Below are 16,309 nucleotides of genomic sequence, written 5' to 3' on the forward strand. Positions count from 1 at the left end.
CCCCTCACATCTGCCCGACATCCGATTAATGTTATTCCTAAATGTGCTCTTTGGTGTTGATCAGTGAAACCAATTTGATGGTGAGTACATGTGGTGCTTGTTTTTCCATTCTTGGGATACTTCACTTAGTAGAATGGGTTCCAGCTCTATCCAGGATAGTACAAGAGGTGCTATGTCACCATTGTTTCTTATAGCTGAACAGTACTCCATGGTGTACATATACCACATTTTATTAATCCACTCATGTATTAATGGGCACTTGGGTTGTTTCCACAGGTCTATCTTTTTTTTAAAAAAGCTAAAGGCATAAAGTTAAAATATAAGTCATTGACAACACGGTTTGGGGAGCAAGACAGGTGGGTTATATATGTTAATTAACCGTATCCAAAAATGTTGTATCCTGAGCATCTAATGTAATTCAACAGAACACACTATCTTGAAGAAGAATGAATAATGTGTTCCTCACATTATCTTCAATTATCAACCATGTCAGCCCTGCTCTTGTCAAAAATTACAAAGTAATGATTATCAAATTAAATTTTCAAACAAAAGCCTATAGTTGACATTGATGGATTGTACATTTCAAAATGGCTAGAAAAGAATAATTCAAATGTTCCTAGTGTAAATAAAAAATATTTAAGGTGATGCATATCCCAATCTCCCTGATCTGATTATAATAAATGTATCAAAATATATGTACCCCCAAAATATGTCCATGTATACATATCAATAAAAATAAATAAATTAGCTGGGTATGGTGGCAGGCACCTGTAATTCCAGCTACCCAGCTTCTCGGGAGGTTCACTTAAGCCCAGGAGTTCAAGACCAGCCTGGGCAACATAGTGAGACCTTATCTCTTTTAAATAAAAATAAATAAAAATATTCTTTGTGGCTAACTGAAGAATGGTCAACTTATTTTGGATAGAAAACATGCAGATAGAAAAACTGTCATGAAAATTTAAACAATTGAATGGAGGGTAGGAATTTAAAAATGAAAAATTTTCTTAGAACTTTATGAAGTCCAAGAATCCTTAAAACTGATATAGACAACAGCAGTCACTGTACTAAGCAGTGCACACACAGTATCATGTTTTAAACTCACCAAAGCCTTGAGGTGGTCATAATATACCTATTTATCATTCAAATTCTTGCTATTGCAAGCAGCAGAAAACCAGCCCTGAACCGGCTGAAGCCAGTAAGTGAAAAGGGTAAGAGTAGGGCTACTTCCAGGGCTGACTCGTCATCAGGACTCAACTCTGTCCCGCTCTCAGCTCTGCCACTGCCTGTATAGTCCTCCCTCTCAAGTTCATGGGTGGCCCCCAACAGCTTCAGGCTCTCACTTGTGATGATGAAGACAGCCCACACAGCTGCAATTTTTTGTCTGTCCTTGTTTGTACATTCAACAGGGAGAGTTAGAGTTTTCCAACAGCTCCCACAAAAATACTGAGTCCCCTGGTTGGCCCACCTGGGACACACGGCCACCCCTGATTAAGTCACTGTGTCCAGGGTCCTGGACTTTGTGACTAGCCGAGGCTGGTCATGTTCCATCCCAGGACTCCAGAGATGCCAGGGCTATGGCTGGAGAGTGGCTGCTGAGTATCGAGAGAAGTATTGTAACAAGCTCCCCTTCACAAATAAGGAACCCATAGTTTGGGAAGATAAACTAAAAATCAAACCCTAGAAAGTAAGTCTAGAGTTGAAGTTTGGTCTACTATCTGAATCCAAATTACCCATTTACCACTAAGCTATACCAACACCCATGCCACAGAATGAATCTTCAGACTGTAAAAAAAGGCCCCTTACCTGTCTTCTAGACTCATCACCAATCGGAACATAAATCAAGGTTACCATATTTGTTGGAAAACTTTGAAATACTATGTGAAAAATTAACAACGCAAGATTAACTTCATTACGAATTTAATTTGGCTTACTCAAAAATTTTACCCTGTTTGTGGTCTGTTTCTACAAACTTCAAAACAGGAGTGGCCAGTTTAGAAAATTCATTTCCACTAAGGAAAATTTAGAATCTTAAGCAGAGTTTAAAATTATCTGTTTCATAGATGCATCACTTATTCCAAATTTATGTTAATTTTCAGGTCCCTAATGATCCGCGATTGATTTGCAGTCACTCATTGGTAACTTTAGACCTTTCTTTCAGCTTGCCTTTGTATGTTTTCTTTTAACTTTCAACCTAGTTTTATTCTAATAAAACTACAACATAGGTTTAATAAAATAAGGGCATCGCCTTTCTTTAAAAAGAGGTAAAAAAAACCCTCTGACTTCCGGCCAGGATGGAGGCGGGACCAGACATAGGCTCTTACCTCAAAGAACTAAAACACTCAAACGATGGAAACAGATGGAAACAGCGGTTCCCGGCGGTACGGGATCCGCGGGCGACAGGGAGAGGCAGGGAGGTGTCCCGGCGCGACCCGCTCAGGCCCCGGTGCGCGCGGAGAACGCGGAGGAACAACGACCTCGACCTCGCAGCGCGGGAGGGGGCCCTCCGGGCCGCGCCGGGCAGAGGTCGGGGCAGAGGCCACAGGTCGGCGCGCAAGGAGACGCCGCGGCCGGCCCGAGCACCGGGAGCGGCCTGGAGACGGGCCACGTGGGGGTCACGAGCTCGGGCACGCATCGACGACCACCAGGCCACGAAGCGAAAGCGCGAACGGCGACGGAAGACCCGCGACTCGGCGGGGCCCGGCCAGGCGCGAACGGCGCGCAGCTGAGGCGCGAGGCCCGCACCACGTCACGCCGCCCCATTCGCACCCGGCTCCCGCGCGGGCCTCGACGACGGCGCACCAGCGTGGGGACGTGACGCCGTGCGCGCGGCGGGCCGGTGAGCATGCGCGCTGTGGCCGAACGGCCGCCGGCGTCGGGGCGGGCCGGGGCCGAGGAGCATGCGCGCTGGGAGCGAGGGCGGAGGCGGGGGTTGCTACGGCAACGGTGAGAGGAGTCAGTAGCGGTGGAGTCCGGAGTTGAGTAGGTGTTCTGGACTCTCGGACGTTAGGGGCAGGGCCGGGGCAGAGCCGGGGCCGGAGGGACCTTATCCTGCCTGGGCGGGGAGGGGGCCGCGCACAACGCCGCCTCTCAGCTCCGGGTCCCCGCTCTGCCACGGAGACCGGTGTCTAACCCGGCCGGTCTTTGAGTGAGCGGGGGCTCCCGTGGGAACCTGCCCCGGGGCGTCAGCGGGGGGCTTCCTTGGAGAACCGGCTCCAAGGGGTCAGCAGGGGGCTCCCGTGATAACCTGGTCCGGGGGGCTGGGGTCGTGGCACATGGGGAACCCGCCCCAGGGGGTCAGCGAGGGGCTCCCGTGGGCATCCTGCTGCGTGGGGTCAGCGGGGGGTCCCGTGGGAACCTGCTCCGTGGGGCTGGAGTCGTGGCACGTGAGAGGGTTCCGTGCATACCCAGTGAGGGCGCAGCATTGTCAAAGGTACTCCCGGTTAACTTGTGGCAGTTTCTTCTACATATGTGGTGCAAATTAATGATGGCCCAAAAACTCCCATTACAAGAAGGGAAGCCAAGTCCAAAGATGGTTTAAGTTTTAAAGTGATTTCTAGCAATGTAACTTTTTGTATATTTGTGTGTTTCTGGCCATCACAGGTAGAACCTCATAAAAAGATGTTTAAAGAGTGAATTCAAAAGTTAGGAGATGATAAGACACTATGTAGAATTGTATTTTTTAAATTGTATGTTTGTGTCTTATGCATTTTTATTTGGCAAGTTTATTAATTACCTTATTGTCATTTAGACAAATTGGTGACTGTTACCTTGGCAGCACAATGGTAGTTTTTGCTACCAAGCCCTACCTCTTTGAACTAGTTTTTGATACTCAGATTTACAAAGACGGCATGTGTCACTATAAATTTTAGCTTTTAATACTGGACAAGGATTAAAATGTTCCTCACCTCACCATTGCTGCAGACCAATTATGTATTCTTGAAGGAGTCACCTAATGTTTGGATATGTTTTCTCATTTATGAAATGGAGTTGGACTAGATATTTGAAAAGTTTCCAATACCTTTACATCCTAAATTTTAAATTCTAAAATTTAATGAGACTGTAGAACTTTGGTTTTTAAAAGCTCTTACCTTGATATTAATCACAGTGGCCTACAGTGCAGAAATTTGAGATAAATTATAGAGTGTAGATGGCCAGATATGATTATATTAAATGGTTTTTGGTGTGATGCAAACTCTCTTCTGCCAGGTTGTAAGCATTTTGGAAGTAGAAAAATCTGGTAGTGATCTTTCAGTATTTTTAATACCTTATACCATTTCCAACCTAGATTGTCTTGATGAAATATTGCATAAAAATGTCTTTCAAATATCTCTCAATGCCAGAATTGAAAGGGAACAGGAAAGGTTACAGTAGAAACTATCATCTAAGTTTCCAAAGGATTTTAGCACCTATTAATCTTTTTATTCCTAAACTCTGGATAGCTCATCAATTTCTTTCCACTATCCATCCTTTTCTCTGTCTACACACACTCCTTAGTGAGTTTATTCTTTCAGTTGAGCTAATTTAATACAGGCATTGGTCCTTAGAAATATATTTTTGGATTAATTCCTTTCTATTCTTACAGTTAGGCCCTCAGTACAGTAAGTCCTCACTTAAGCTCATTCCAGTTCCTGGAAACTGCAACTTTAATCAAAACAATGTATAGTGAAACCACTTTTATCGTAGGCTAATTGATATAAATAAGAGTTAAGTTCCTACAGCATATTTTTGGTCTTAAAAACATCACCAAACTTGTAAGTAAAGACCAAAACACTTCTAATGTTAAACATTGAAATAAATGGGAGCTATACATACATTTAAGAAAGATCAAAACCCAACTTTTCAGTGAGTGGCGGTGGGCTTCGTGTAGTGGGTTAAATCTGGGATAAACGTTTGCAAAGCAAAAATTCAGGAGCACTTGCTCCCACCACGCAGGTCCACAACAAACAAAGTGCCCACCGAGCACTCTCATGCTGCATCGTTTATTGTGTATCTGTATGGTTATTGTACACTTAATGGATTATTTGACAATAATTTTGTATTCACATTCACTTTCCGACCTGCTTATTCCAGTTCAGGGTCACAGGTGGCCACAGCCCACCCTGGCAGCTCAGCACACACGGCAGGAACTGACCCTGGACGTGGTGGCCTCCCGTCACAGGGCACATTCACACAGCCGCTCACTCAGACAGGGACAGTCTAGACAAGCCAGTGAACCTAGTGTGCACAGCTTTGGGGTGTGGGAGGAAACCCGAGTGCCCGGAGAGAACCCACGTAGATGTGGGGAGAATGTGTAGACCCCACTCGGACAGTGACCTCAGCAGCCAATGTACTTTTTTTTTTCCGTCAACGTTATAACGAAACGATGTTGAAAGAAGCAATGTTATTTGAGGATCTGCTGTACTATTTTGCTAGATTACTTGAATAACTTTCTGTTTCTCCCCATTACAGTACATTTTGGACTTTTTTTTTGTCTTCATAAAATACACCCTTGTCCAAAAACTAAAAGGGCCAATTCCAAATTCTTCACCAGCTGTGAAGGGAATTGGAATAACTGGAGTACCTTCTGTGTGGAAAGATCCCTTTTAGATACTTTACAAAGGTTGTCTCATTTAACCCCTACAGGAGCCTTGCGGAGTCAGTGCCGTACTTGCTTTGCAGATGAGGAAACTGAGATGCCGCTGCATTGAGTATCTTGCCCAGCAAAGTGGTGCAGCAAGATTAGAACCCAAGTTTGTCCCGTATGCTGTCCTTCTGTGTCTGGGCAGACTGCAGTTAGCGACTTCCTCTGCATTCCAGTTTCTTCATCATTCCCTTTCTCCCCTGAGTAACAGGCAGGCATACTGATATCCTAAGTGCCTTTGCTTTCCTTGTAATGTAACATGTTCATTTCCCTCTGTCTACTCTTCAAGTTCCAGTTTAACTGTTACCTCCTTAGGAGATTTTTTGTTTACAATCTCTGATCTTTTTAGTCTCCGATGTTAGTTTGAAATTTTGTTGTTAGCTTATGTGTAATGTTATATTTAGCAATGGATCTTTCTCATTTATATTAACATGTTCTCTGCAAGTCGATGGTGAACTGTTTGAGGACAGGGCTGAAGCAAGTTGTGACTGGCTGGAATCCTGCTTCTCCTCCCGAACCAGACTCATGGCTCAGTGCTGCGCTGCAGTGGGCATTTGTCTCGCTTCATCGCCAGACTCTTAACACGTGTCTTCCCCACAAACATCCTGAGAGTTTTATGTACGCTCTGACTTTGACTTTCTGTTGATTATGTTTTTACAGCGGAAGAACAAAGGACTGTGATACACTGTGATGATAGGGTTTGTTAGAACCAAGCAACAACTCTTCCTGATTCAGCATGTTAAAAAATAAGGTACACCATCCTTTTTAAAAATATACACATTTTACTTGTGAAATGTATTTGAATTCAGCCATTTGAGAGTATTAAAAATAGCTTGCAAATGTTGCTTCAACCAGGAACTGTCAGCAGGAATGGGAGATGCCCAGTGTGGTGTGGTGTGGGGGCAGCGGACAGGCAGTGAGAAAAGCAGTCTCTGTAGTGCTCGCTGCAAGCACCTCCGAGCTGTTTAGCAGTTTTTATTCTGCATAGGAAATGCATTACGTTTTCACCAAAAAAGCATATGATGTGCTTAAATGCAAGATCCTCCTCAGTATTTGCTTGGAGTCTTAATTATAGTGAAGCAGTGTGGATTTGTTTGGGCATACACAGGTATATACGTCATACTGAGTTTATTCACGTTATAATTAAAGCTTTAGTAATTCAATGAATACATCTTCCTATGTTTTCAACATAAATGCCAGGGGGTTAGGCCAACTTAGGTGACAATTGGTGAAGGATTCTAAGTGACAATTGGTCAAGTATTCACTACTAGTAGATTTAGTCTAATGTGCCATCAAGGTTGAGTATTAAAGCCTCAGTTCTCTTCTGAATGATATATTACATGATATTCCTATAAATATGACTTTTTTCCTACTTTTTAGGGTCATTCATCTAAAAAAGATAACTTAGCAGTCACTGCAGTTGCTTTACAAGATCACATTTTACACGATCTTCAACTTCAAAATCTTTCAGTAGCAAATCATTCTAAGACAAAAGTACAAAAGACAGAGAACAGATCCAAAGCTCTAAAAAGAGACGCAAAAGCAATAATAGACACAGGACTTAAGAAAACTACGCAGGGCCCCAGAGTGGAAGATCCAGAAAGAGAGTATGTTCTTGATCCAAAACCACCACCGTTAACTTTAGGTAAGCTAATCTGGTAATTCGACTTCTGGTTTATCACAGCTAATGAATCTGTTGAGATTAATAGTATAACATTTTATGGTACAGAAATAATTTGTCTTAATTTATAATTATATAAAAAGGTATGTATATACTGAAGTTTAAAAATGATAGGGGACCATTTGAGCTAGAAAATGAAGATAGTAATGATAAGTAGAACAAGTAAAAACAGAATGAAAGAACTGTCCGTTAATTCACACTGATAGATATAATTGAATAAAGAAATGATGGAAAAGAAAAACCTTCTAGTAGAATGACAACTAATAAATATATTAGGGTAATAGAAAATCAGCATTTGGCAGACAGCACAGTAATATTCATGATTATTACCGAAGCTGGTAATGGGAAAAGTCGTGAACTTTGAGGCAGACTATTGATGTGGTCTCACAGTCTCTGCCCACAGGTAGGCGTCCACTGCAGGTACAGTGGTAACACTTGGCAAACAGCACTTCAGCCAGTAGTCCAAGCTGGGTCACCAATGACGACACGTGCCAGCATCATGCATCTCCTGGTAAAAGGTCCTACATCACCTCTGTAGCATTGTTGCCAAAAACACATTCTGAATTGAATCATGCAGAAACCTCAGACAAACCTGAATGGAAAGACATTTTAGGCCAGGCACCATGGCTCACACCTGTAATCCCAGCACTCTGGGAGGCTGACGCAGGAGGGTCGCTTGAGGTCAGAAGTTCTGGACCAGCCTCAGCAAGAGCGAGACCCCGTCTCTCCTAAAAATAGAAAGAAATTAGCTGGGCATGGTGGTGCACACCTGTAGTCACAGCTACTGGGGAAGCTGAGGCAGGAGGATCACTTGAGCCCAGGAGTTTGAGGTTGTTGTGAGCTAGGCCTACGCCACGGCACTCTAACCCAGGTGACAGGGCAAGACTCTGTCTCAAAAAAAAAAAAAGAAAAGAAAAGACATTTTACAGAATTCCTGACTAGTAGTCTTCAAAAGTATCAAGTCGAGCAAATCAAAACCTAGAAAATGCCCCAGATTCTAATAGTCATGAGGACATAAGAACCGTAGATGTAACTGCATGATCCCAGGCCAGATCTCAGTCTGGAAAGAAGGACGCACATGCGGCAAAGAACCAAATTCGAATAAGTTGTATAGACTGACTGACAGATTACATCAACATTAATTTCCTGGTTTTGATCTTTATACTAGAGTTATGAAAAATGTTAACATTTGGGGTTAAGGGCATATGAGAATTCTTTATGCTGTTTTTACAACCTTTTGTAAGTTTAAGATTAAAGTGAGAAGTTAAAAATAAAGATTTTTTAAATGATGACGGACATGGAGAACAGGTTTGGTGGGGGACGTGTCCTAGTGCCTTGAGTCACACGAGGCAGAGGGGACCTACCCTCACAGCAATGCCCAGGGGCGACGTTTTATGTTATTTCCCTCTTAACTTCTGCTGACAATGCTAGTTGTCGTCTAGAAAGTGGCATGGTTCAAGAACATGCTGAGACTTGGAATAATGTTATACAGACACTTAGTGAATATCCTCTATTGTGCATATATAGTTTATGTAGATGATCAAATAGCTTCATCATAATAAATCTTAAAAATTATGTCAGGAAAGATTTAAATTTGACATCAGGAAGAACATCCTAATTTGAAAAATAAGTGAGCTTATTAAGGAGAGTAAATGACCTCTTTATCAAAAAAAATCTTTATAATACATATTATTTACTAATGAGGTTGAACCATATACTCTTATGTATACATAATATTCCACTTGGATTTTCTGTCTTTTCTTGCTGATTTACTAGAGTTCTTTGTGTGTTCTACATGTTAATCTTTTGTGGATTTAGCCCCTGAAAATACCTTTTGTTCTGTCATCATCTTTTAACTTTTATCTGTCATTTTATATTGAATAAAATTTTAATTCTGATTAATGTTAAATCCATCCGTTTTTCACTTTGTTGCTATATTTTGGGAGATTTAAGAAATCTTTCACCAATCTGAGATTGCAAAGATTTTCCTACATTTTCTGTATTTACCTTCGTACTCTACTTTTCACATTTAGATCTTACACAGTTTACTTTGCTTGTGACATTGGGAAAACTGACGGGTATAGAAGTTGTTAGATTCTCCCATTTGGGGCTTCTGCATCTCTGTCAGTGTCTCACTGTTTTACTTAGTATAGTTTTGTAGTGTGTCTTAACAGCTGGTAGGAAAAGACCCTTTTCTCCTTTTTTCCCCTAAAATTCCTTTATTTTCTACATAAAATTCTGATGGAAACTTTTTAAATTGTATTTATAGATTAGGGGAAATAACATTTACAGTGTTAAACTGACCCACAGAAATGGTGGTATCTCATGCCATTCAGGTCTTCTCTTCTCCAACTCTCAGAGATTTTCTAAATAAGTCATTCGCTCTCTGCAGTGATCATTACTGACTCTTCCCTTCCATTTTTATGTCCCTTCCTTTTCCCCCTTTGTCTTTTCTGATCTCCTGAACTGTGGTGAATGCAAGTAGTAACACCTGGCACTTCTGTGGTGTTACTGAGCCTAACCCTTATCATTTCTCCAGTTATATGTGTTTGCTCTTTATTGTTCTGTTCTGTTTTGCTTGTTTGTTGGCCTTTATGTAATTACGGAATTTCCCATTTAACAAGTTTCCAGAGTTTTTTAAAATCCTAAATAGTACTTATTAGATGCTTTTTTCCCTTGCAGCTGTTGAGATGGTCGTGCTTGTGTTTCTCCTTGGCTCATCTGTGCAGTGAGTGACAGGGCGGCCTCTCTGACGCCGCGGCTTCCTCGTACACCTTCAACAAACCGCACTCGATCACGGGGCTTTTCAAATCCATTGTCGGGTCTGACAACTAAACTTGCTCAGGACGTTACACCTTTAGCCACAGATCGCTCTGGTCCGTGCTTGTGCTGGTACTGTCCTGGTCTGGTTTTATTACCAAGGTCATATGAGCTTCATAAAATAATTCGGGCAGCTTTCCCCCTTTTTTCAATATTCTGGATAGCATAGAAAATAGGACTAATATGTTCCTTGAAAGTCTGGGATAACGCACTTGTAAAATCATCAGGGCCTGAGGCTCCTTTTTTGTTTAAAGTGAGGCGAGGAAAGGTGATCGGTGTGGCTGCGCATGTAGAGCAATCCACTTACGGTTAAGCGATATAAACCTTAAAGACACGTGTTGTCACTGTTGTGCTTCAGCAGCTTGTCGGTGCTGCCAGGACCAGCCTCTTTGCAGCTCTGCCTTCCTGAGGTGATGGCACCATGCATGGAAACAAGAGGGCTGCGCAGTTCCAGGTTCAGGTCCCCAACGACGAGGGACAAACTGGAAAGGCAGGGGAGGAAGTTTTTACAGACGCTCCCCAACAGACTTTTCCTTACACTCCACCTGAAATGGGTCACGTGCCCACTGACAGTCTAAACACTGGCAAAGGATGACAGGATTGCCGGGACATCCTGGATCAGTCAGGGTTCGTCCTCGGCCTGGGCGGCTTCCGCCCAGCACAGCGAGGAAGGACGGCTGTGGCTCCCACCAGCGCTGGAGGGCAATTCACGTTTTCTGTTTCTTCTAGTGACAGTTTAAATATTTGTATATTTTCTCAGAAGTATATTAATCTCATCTAGATTTCCAGATGTATTTTGAATATATTCATAGTTATAAACATTATTGTATAATTTTAAATTTTTATTTATGATTATTTCTTTTTTTTCTATATTTTGTTTACATTATCCTTTCTTTTTATCTTGACTAGTTTTGTCAAAAATGTCTCTTTTGAGAAAAACTAATCTTGGTGCCTACCTAGTGTTGGTTTTGGTTTCCTTTTCGGCTTCTATTTTCTTGATATTTCTGCCCTGATCTTTGTTATTTCCTTTTTGTTTCTTTAGATATGCTGTTTTTTTTCTCTTTTTCTAGCATCTTGAGTTAAACACTTAGTTCATTTGTGTCCAGGCCTCCTTGTTTTCTGGTAACTGAGTCCAGAGCTGTATGTTGCCCAGAAACTGCCGTCTCTGCTGTCCCACAGATTGGCCTTGACGGCCACTCAGCTCACGGTACCGTACTTCTTGGTTTTCTTTTCGGTTTTTTATTTAACCTAAGTTATTGAGCCACGTATATTTTACTTTTCAGGCACAGGTGGTTGTTTGGAAGTTACTTTTAAAGTTTTACTTTTGTTATTGCTATTTTAAAATACATTTTTTATTTTGGAATAGATTTACAGAAAAGTTACAAAGGTAGTACAGAGTTCCTGTAGACCCAGTTTCCCATGTTCACATTTTACATCAGGGTGGTATTCTTTTCAAAATTAGAAACCAACATTGGTGCATTACTGTTAACGCACTGGACTCCAGGCTTTGTTTGGATTTCACTTTGCCCACTGACTGCCCTTCTACTATTCCCAAAGCCGATGCAGGGTAACGTTGCCAGTGGCTGTCGTCTTTCCTCTGGCCTGTGACAGTTTCTCAGTCCTTTCTTGTTTTCACAGCCTAGACCATTTTGAGGCCTGCTGGCCAGGTATTCATAGACTGTCCTTCAGTTTGGGTTTGCCTGATGTCTTCGTCACGATGGGGCTGGGGTCACGGGTTGATGGGAGGAGCACCAGAGAAGTGCCCCGCCCATCCACCCTACCAGGGTGCGTGACGGCACCATGTCCATCGCTGCCGATGGCTTGGTTAAGGGCGTGTCTGCCGGCTTTCTCCACTGAAAAGTATAAATTTCCCTTTCCAGACTCTGTTCTTTGGAAGTGAGGCGCTAAGTCTAGCCCACATTCAGGCAGTGGGGGTGGGGGGATTGAGTTCCACCTCCGGGATGGGGGTCAATATCTACATACATCACACACAGAATTATTCTATAAGGAAACTCTTCTCCCCATTTATCTGTGTATTCCATCATCTATATCAGCACGACTCACGTACATGTATCTTATACTTTGGCGTATGGCTGGGTACTGCTGCTCCCCTTGTCACATCTTTGGCCACAGACCCTTTGAGGTTGGTCCTCGTCCTTTGCATTTTGGGGGACCCCCTTCCTTTGTGCTACCACAAGACACTAGACACTTATCCTGTGTCTTCCCTAATGCAGCCCCAGAATCAGCCATTTCTCCGAGGAGCCCTGTTCCTTTCACTGAAGACTAGGATTTGGAAACCAAGATCTGGCGCTAGGTGTGCTGCTGATTTTAAACACTGTTGCATGTGGTCGGAAGGCACAGCAGTTTGGTGAAACCTGTCAGTAGAACTATTTATCTCTTCTCCTTCCAGTTCTCGGGTCTCCATTACTTATAAACATACTCCAGTCCAGGTGTGCATGGCGGGAGGTGTGCATGCCTGAGGGTGAAGCAGAGCCGGGCTGTGTTGCCAGCACCCAGGAAGCCACCCAAGTCTCGGGGCAGAGTGGCGCCTGCCACCTCACTCCTGGCCAGGCTGGCTGCCCCCGCCTGTGCCTGGGCTGCCTCTGCAGCCTGTCTGCCCTCCACGTGTTCTGTCCCCGCGGCTGCAGTCACACCTCGCCCTCCTCTTCCCCTTCAGGGCACATCTCACCTGTGACGCAGCCTTCCCTCGGGGGTCATCGCCTCGTGACATTCCCCCGAGATGACTGTTCTTGTCAGAGTGATGCACATGCAGTTTTAGAAGAGAAGGGGCTCTATGAGGACTGAACAAAAACACGGCGTGCCTGCCCCTTCCGTGTCATTGCTCTGAGGCAGCCATTTTCAGATCCTTTAGTTCTTTCTCCTGGTATCGTCCTTCATATTCCTAAATAACATGCGCGTGCCGTTGTTTCTTATCTTTTCAGTTCTGGACATTATCTTTTTGGCTTCTCGCTGTGGAAGTGAAGATTCAGCGTTTAATATTTTCACCCACATACCATTTTCCCACCCCCACCCCCAAACGTTCCATCATCATCTTCATAACTCGCGGTTAGATTAATAATATTTGGTGTTTACGCCGTTATAAGTATGTGAACGTCATTCACAGCCGAGCAATTACAGTTTCCTTCTCATAATTTTTTTAAGTTTTCCCTGCAGTTGTCTTACTTCTTCACGTGTGTGTTCTGTCATCCCTCGTCACTAACCCACCCGTGAGACCTTCAGGAGCATGTTCTCTCCACACGTTAAAATGCATTTGGTGTATTTTATCAGTGTCTTCCCGGGGACAGTCCTAGAGTCCTCCCTGCTCTGCTGTCCCGCAGGGCTGATGCAGACCCTTTCCAGCACCTCCCGGGTTCCCTCTGACCCTCCTCTCTGTTACTCCCTCACCGTGGGAAGTTCCTCCTCCGGCGGCTCCCCGAGAGAGCGTGCACGGGAGATCACTGCAGCTTATACGCAGAAAGATATTCTTATTCTATTCTCATATTTGATTGACAGCTAATAAGAAATTTCAATATGGAAATCTTTTTTTCCTCAGAATTCTGGAAGAATTATATTTTTGTGTCTGTATTGCTATAGATAAGTCTAATGCTCTTCTGATTCCTGGTCCTGTGTTGAGACCTGTGTTTTTAGGATCTTCTTTTTGCCTCTGAAATTTTCACAGTGACGGGGCTTGGTGTGACTCTTGTATTCTGGGGACTTGCTGGACCCTCTTAAACCAGAAACTCATGTCCTTTGCTTTGGGAGATGTTTTAGACTATTTTTAAAAAAATTTTTACTAACCATTTTCTCTGTTTTCTTTCTGGAATGCCTGTTTTTCAGATATCAGACTCCCTTACATTTTCTTATTTTCTGTCTCCTGCTATATCTGCTTTTTCTCCTTTCTAAGAGATTATATAGTCATGAGCCACATAGCCATGTTTTGGTCAATGATGGACCACATATACCACAGTGATCCGTAAGATTGTAGTGGATCTGAAAAATTCCTATCACCTAGTGACATCTCGATGGTCCTGACCCTGTGCAGGCCTAGGCTGATGTGCGTGTGTCTTAGTGTTTTGTTTTGTTTTTTGAGACAGGGTCTCACTCTGTCACCTGGGCTAATGTGCAGTGGCATCATCATAGCTCTCTGCAACCTCAAACTCCTGGGCTCAGGCAATCCTCTTGCCTCAGCCTCCCCAGTAGCTGGGACTACAGGCATGCGCCACCATGCCCAGCTAATTTTTCTGTTTTTTGTAGAGATGGGGTCTCGCTATTTTGCTCAGGCTGGTCTCAAACTCCTGGCTCAAGCAGTCTTCCCACCTCAGCCTCTCAAAGTGCTGGGATTACAGGCATGAGCCACTATGCCCAGCCTGTGTCTTAGTTTTTAATTAAAAAAAAAAAAAAAAAAGTTTAAAAAGTAAAAGAAAAAAAGTTTTTTTAAATAGAAAAAAGCTTACAGAATAAGGACATAAAGAAAATATTTTGTATAGCTGTATAACGTGTTTGTGTCTTAAGCTAAGTGTTGTTACAAAAGAGTCAAAAAGTTTTAAAAAATTAAAGAGTTTATAAAGTCAAAAAGTTAAATAAGCTAAGGTTAATTTATTCTTGAAGAAAGAAAAAAATTTTTTGTAAATTTAGTGTAGTCTAAGTGTCCAATGTTTATAAACTCTATAATGGTGGACAGTGACGTCCTCCTAGTCCTTCACACTCACTCACCACTCACTGACTCACCCAGAGCAACTTCCCATCCTGTGAGCTCCATTCATGGTAAGTGCCTGCATAGGTATACCGTTATTTATCTTTTATATTACCTTTTTACTATGCCTTGTCTGTGTTTAGATACACCAGTACCACTGTGTTACTGTTGCCTGATAGTGTGGTAACACGGTGCGCAGGTCTGTAGCGGGGAGCTTTGGTGTGTAGTTGGCTCACCCCAGGTGTGTGTAAGTGTGCTGTGGGATGTTCGCCCGACAACAGACACCCGTAGATGCATTTCTCAGAACATACCCTGTCACTAAGCAACACGTGACTATATTTTAGCTTTCTCTTCCAGCCCTTCAGATGACATTCACATTTCTGCTATAAAATTTTCTACTTCCAAGAGCTCTTTCTACTACACCATTTTATGTAAGGGACTTATGCACCTATGATTTGGGTATCTGAGAGAGGTCCTAGAGCCTATTCCTGGTAGATACCAAGGGACGACTTATATTGTGAAATAAAGTGGGTGACATAAATGTATTGCTTTAATATTTGTTTGCAATAATGTCATTTAAATTATAGGTGGGCACCACACTCTAAAATACATCCTAAGTCATGCTCTGCGTTGTCTTACCTTCAGCACAGAAGTTGGGCCTCTTTGAGCCTCCCCCATTGCCACTGTCCTCAGACGAGTGGGAGAAAGTGAAGCAGAGGTCCGTCCTGCAAGGAGATTCCATGCAGCCATGCCCGATATGTAAAGAAGAGTTTCGCCTCCATCCCCAGGTGCTGAGCGTGAGGGTTGGAGAGAGCCTGGTGGGGCTGTTTCCTGGTAACGAGACAGTGGGTTGGAGCTTAAGATGCCAGGCTTCTTTTTTGCAGTTTTAGCCTCCTCTGTGAGCCTCAAATACTAACATTTTCTTTTCCATTAAATAAAGTATGTGTGTGAGAAGGAGCTAAACACTCTCATTAAACAGTTTTTTTTTTACTGAATGATAGTAATTCTCCAGTGCTAACGCATTTACACAGAGGAATGCTTCCATTGCACTGGTCCTGCGCAGCTGAAAGCCAGTGGATGGGAGGAGGCCGTGCAGAAAGGATGAAAGCAAAAGGAATTTTTAAGTTTTTTTGTGAATTGAGTCATAAAGGAAAAGAAAAAACTGCTTGAATATCTCCAAAGAATTCGTGGGAGAATCTTAAAGAAAACTAAAATCTTTTAATCTTTATTCGTGAAACTTTACCAGAGTAAGGTTGATATTACCCTGGGTTTACAGATGATGTGTAATCAATAGCGTAGGTTTTCCCTGTACATATTTTGTCTGCCTAACTAAACTGTTATCTCCTGGAAGTTAGGGACACTTATAATCTCAGAATTTTGTGTGCGTGAGGTAATGGTTCCCTACAGCGATTTCCCGTGATGTATAGCATGATGCTTCCTACACAGTGGCACTCAGAAACTGGCTGAGAAAACACAGGAAATATGGTTAAACCCA

General features: G+C 42.9%; 1 protein-coding gene across 1 annotated transcript in view; it reads left to right on the top strand.

The window, feature by feature from the left end:
• Positions 1–6,356: 6,356 nt before the first annotated feature.
• RNF32 (ring finger protein 32) overlaps positions 6,357–16,309 on the top strand; it is a 34,074-nt gene continuing 24,121 nt past the window's right edge. Inside the window, exons 1-3 of the mRNA XM_069461879.1 lie at positions 6,357–6,371; positions 7,001–7,265; positions 15,460–15,602. Coding sequence (XP_069317980.1) covers positions 6,357–6,371; positions 7,001–7,265; positions 15,460–15,602 — 423 coding nt within the window. The remainder of the gene's footprint in view (positions 6,372–7,000; positions 7,266–15,459; positions 15,603–16,309) is intronic.

Source organism: Eulemur rufifrons, chromosome 29, assembly GCF_041146395.1.
Source record: "Eulemur rufifrons isolate Redbay chromosome 29, OSU_ERuf_1, whole genome shotgun sequence".
NCBI classification, from domain to species: Eukaryota; Metazoa; Chordata; class Mammalia; order Primates; family Lemuridae; genus Eulemur; species Eulemur rufifrons.